Raw genomic sequence first — 3,454 nt, forward strand, 5'->3', positions numbered from 1 at the left:
CCAACAATCTTCTTTTGTGTTGATGAATGTACCAATCCATCTATTTCATATAAGTGGAATGATGGAATACTTGATTTTTTTGTATCTGGCTTTGTACATTTATTTAGCTAATATTTTCGAAGTCCATGTATATGGTGGTGTCATTAGGTGCCATCCAGTTATTCTGACTCACAGTGACCCTGTGCAAAACACAATAAGACACTGCCCCGTCCCGAGCCAGCCTCACAATTGTTACTCTGTTTGAACCCATTGTTGCAGCTACTGGACCATACCATCTCATAGAAGGCCTACCTCTCTCACCACCCCTCCACTTTACCAAGCATGATGTTTTCCTCCAGGGGCTGGTCGCGCTCCTGGCAATATCTCCAAAGCATGTCAGATGAAGTTTCACCATCACTGTCCCTAAGGAGCACTCAGGCCGGACACCTTTCAAGACAGATTTGTTTGTCCTTTCGGCAGTCATGCACTTTTTAACATTCTTGGCCAGCACCACAATTCACATGCAATGATGAATGTATGGTGGTGTATATTAAATGATCACTTTTCTTAACTTTGTAATGTTCTATTGTGTCTATATAAGGAGCTTCAAAATTCATGAGGAATTGTAGTTAACTATAATTAAAAGATAATATAAAAACCAAGATAGACTGTGGAGGCTTCCTTGGGGTGGGGGGAATGAAGCCATGGACTAGGAAGTTGACAGAAAGAGAGGCTGAAAGAGAGGCTAACGGTCCGTGAAAGGAGCAGAGAAGTCAAGGGATAGCAAGTAGGACTGAATCTGAGGGTGGGGTTGATGTGTGGCTTGAACTATAGCATAATTTGATTAGCCACTTACCTGCTTTTTAAAATATTTTATTGGGAGCTCTTACAGATATCATAACATTCCATAGTTCAATCACATCAAGCATTATTCTATAATTGCAACCACGGTCAGTTTCAAACATTTTCTTTCTTCTTGAACTCCTTGATATCAGCTCCCCTAGCCATTTATCTGTTGATGGCACCTTTAGCGCTTGTGACTAATGCTGCCATGAGCATTGGTATACATGTCTTTTTTCTTTCAAGTCAATATTTTTTATTCTTTTGGGTTTAACGGAGAGTCGGATTGTTCAGTCTATGGTGTGTCAACATTTGGTGCAGAAACCACCAGCCTTTTTCACAGTTGCTTCACCAGTTTACATTCCTACCATGTACAAGTGTTCTGATTTCTTCATATCTTTAATAACACTTGTTGCTTTTTTTTTTCTCCTAATGATAGCTGCCCTATGGGGTGTGAAGTAGTATCTCTTGTGATTTTGATCAGCACGTCCTTAGTGGCTAATGATATTGAGCATCTTTTAATGTACTCTTTGGCTGCTTATATATCTTCTCTGGGAAAATGTCTATTCAGGTGTTTTACCTATTTTTAATTGAGCTATTAACCTTTTTGTTGCTAAATTTTGAGAGTTCTTCATACATTCTGAGTGTTAAACCCTTATCTGATATACGGCTTTCAACTATTTCCTCCCATTCTGTTGGTTGTCTCTCCACTTTCTTGATAAGGTTCCTTTATGTACAGTAGATTTTAGTTATGATGAAGTCTAGTTTATCCGGATTTTTGTTGTTGTTGTTGTTGCTCATGTTTTTGGCGTCTAAATATCTACAATTCCATTGCCTGAAAGAGTAGTTTCAAGCTTGCCCCTTTGGTTTTGTTCTAAAATTTTTAGTGTTTTAACATATATTTAGGTAATTGATCCTTCTAGAGTTAATTGGTATAGAGTATGGTTCTAGCATCATTCCTTTGTATGTGGAAATTCAGGTATCTCATTACCTTTTGCTGAAGAGGCTGTTCTTTCCCCGTGTGTTAGACTGGGCTATCTGTCTGTCTGTTTTCCTCCCTATCTATAGAGCTTTTTTTTCCTTCAGTATGTATGAAACCAAGTGTCCCTGGACTGCTACAAGAAACTAACAGACAGGGATAGATAAGAAACAACTTTACTTTGAGCAGCGGGAACGACAAAATAGCACTAAACGGCTATATTGTAGTCCTGTCGAGCATTTTTATATCAAGAAGATGGCTCGCACGATTGTAGAAGCATGTAAGTCCCATCCATGGGTCAAATATTAATTCAGAGCCCTCTCTTGACTCGTATAGCTTTGGCAGCTAATAACCTAAGTCTGGCAGGAAGACTTGGGCTGGTGGCTGCAGAGGCAGATGAATCCAAAGGCATCAGGTCAGACTTGTGACTGAAGAGACAAATGCATGCAAGGGTTGGCAGGCAATATGGTAGTTCATTGGCTCGAGTCCAAAGAACTAGAAGTCAGTAAGTCAGGTGCAGGATCCAGACCCAGCAAAAAGGAAGTCAGTGTTCCCACAGGGCCCTTATATAAGAAGTAGGCTACAACCCTGACAAAACTCAGTTACATCAGGACTGTGAACTTAGTAAGGGGGCTGCACTTCACCTTCATCTTACAACTGCTTGGCTCTTCACAGCAGAGCCCCTTATGGAGTCGATTATGTTAAGTTAGGTCACATCATGGCCTCAGTTGCCAAGCCACTGAGAACCCTGGCCCAGGCAAGTTGATAAAAAACCTAACTGCCAAACCCCATTAAATAGATAAAGAACCTTTATGAAAAATCATGTGTCCATAAATGTAAGGGTTATTTCTGGATTTTCAACTATATCTTATTGGTATATATGTCCAACCTTATATTACCATATTATTTTGGTTACTATAGCTTTGTAGTATGTCTTAAAATTGAGAAGTGTGATTTCCTACTTTATTCTTTCCTTATACTGCCCAACAAGACTATTTGGGACCCTTGTAATTTCGTATGAATTCAAGGATCGATTTTTCCATTTTTGTAAAATAACTGTTGGAATTTTTATAGGAATTGTATCTGTAAATCACTTTAGGTAGAATCAACATCTTAATATTGCATTTTCAAGTGAATGAACATGACTGCTTTTCCATTTATTTATATCTATTTAATTTCAGTAATGTTTTATAATTTTCCATATATATAATTTTCTTAACATTTACTCCAAGGTATGAATTTTATTTATTACTGTTACTATTATAAAAGCAGGTTGTTCATTGCTACTATATAAAAGGATAACTGATTTTTATGTATTACTCTTGTATTCTGCAACTTGCTAAATTTGTTTGCTCTAATACCTTTCTAAAGGATTTTTAAATATATTCTGTATATCATCTCTGAATATGGATAGTTTTCTTCCTCCTTTTCATATTTGGGTGCCTTTTATTTCTTCTTGTCTAATTGCTCTGGCTTGGACGTCCAGTCCAGTATTGAATAGCACTGGTGGAAGCAGGTATCTTTACTTTGTTTTGTTCCTTTTCTTAGAAGCAGCAATTCTCAACCTGTGGGTCGTGATCCCTTTGGGTGGGTTATCAAATGACCCTTTCACAGGGGTCGTCTGATTCATAACAGTAGCAAAATTACAGTTATGAG

General features: G+C 38.0%; 1 protein-coding gene and 1 non-coding gene across 2 annotated transcripts in view; one reads left to right on the top strand and one right to left on the bottom strand.

Annotated features, from left to right (window-relative positions):
* The window catches only part of KATNBL1 (katanin regulatory subunit B1 like 1), a gene marked incomplete at its 5' end in the record, with an annotated part of 22,750 nt that extends 22,301 nt beyond the window's left edge, over positions 1–449 (top strand). The window contains one exon of the mRNA XM_045287670.1: positions 259–449. Coding sequence (XP_045143605.1) covers positions 259–282 — 24 coding nt within the window. The remainder of the gene's footprint in view (positions 1–258) is intronic.
* Positions 450–1,906: 1,457 nt separating this feature from the next.
* Positions 1,907–2,038, bottom strand: LOC115868845. Its single transcript, XR_004045813.1, has one exon. It is a non-coding gene; the product is annotated as a small nucleolar RNA SNORA63 (small nucleolar RNA).
* Between the last annotated feature and the right edge of the window lie 1,416 nt (positions 2,039–3,454).

The sequence above is a fragment of the Echinops telfairi genome, unplaced genomic scaffold (genome assembly GCF_000313985.2).
Source record: "Echinops telfairi isolate 266 unplaced genomic scaffold, ASM31398v2 ScPeMD7_18;HRSCAF=68, whole genome shotgun sequence".
NCBI lineage: Eukaryota > Metazoa > Chordata > Mammalia > Afrosoricida > Tenrecidae > Echinops > Echinops telfairi.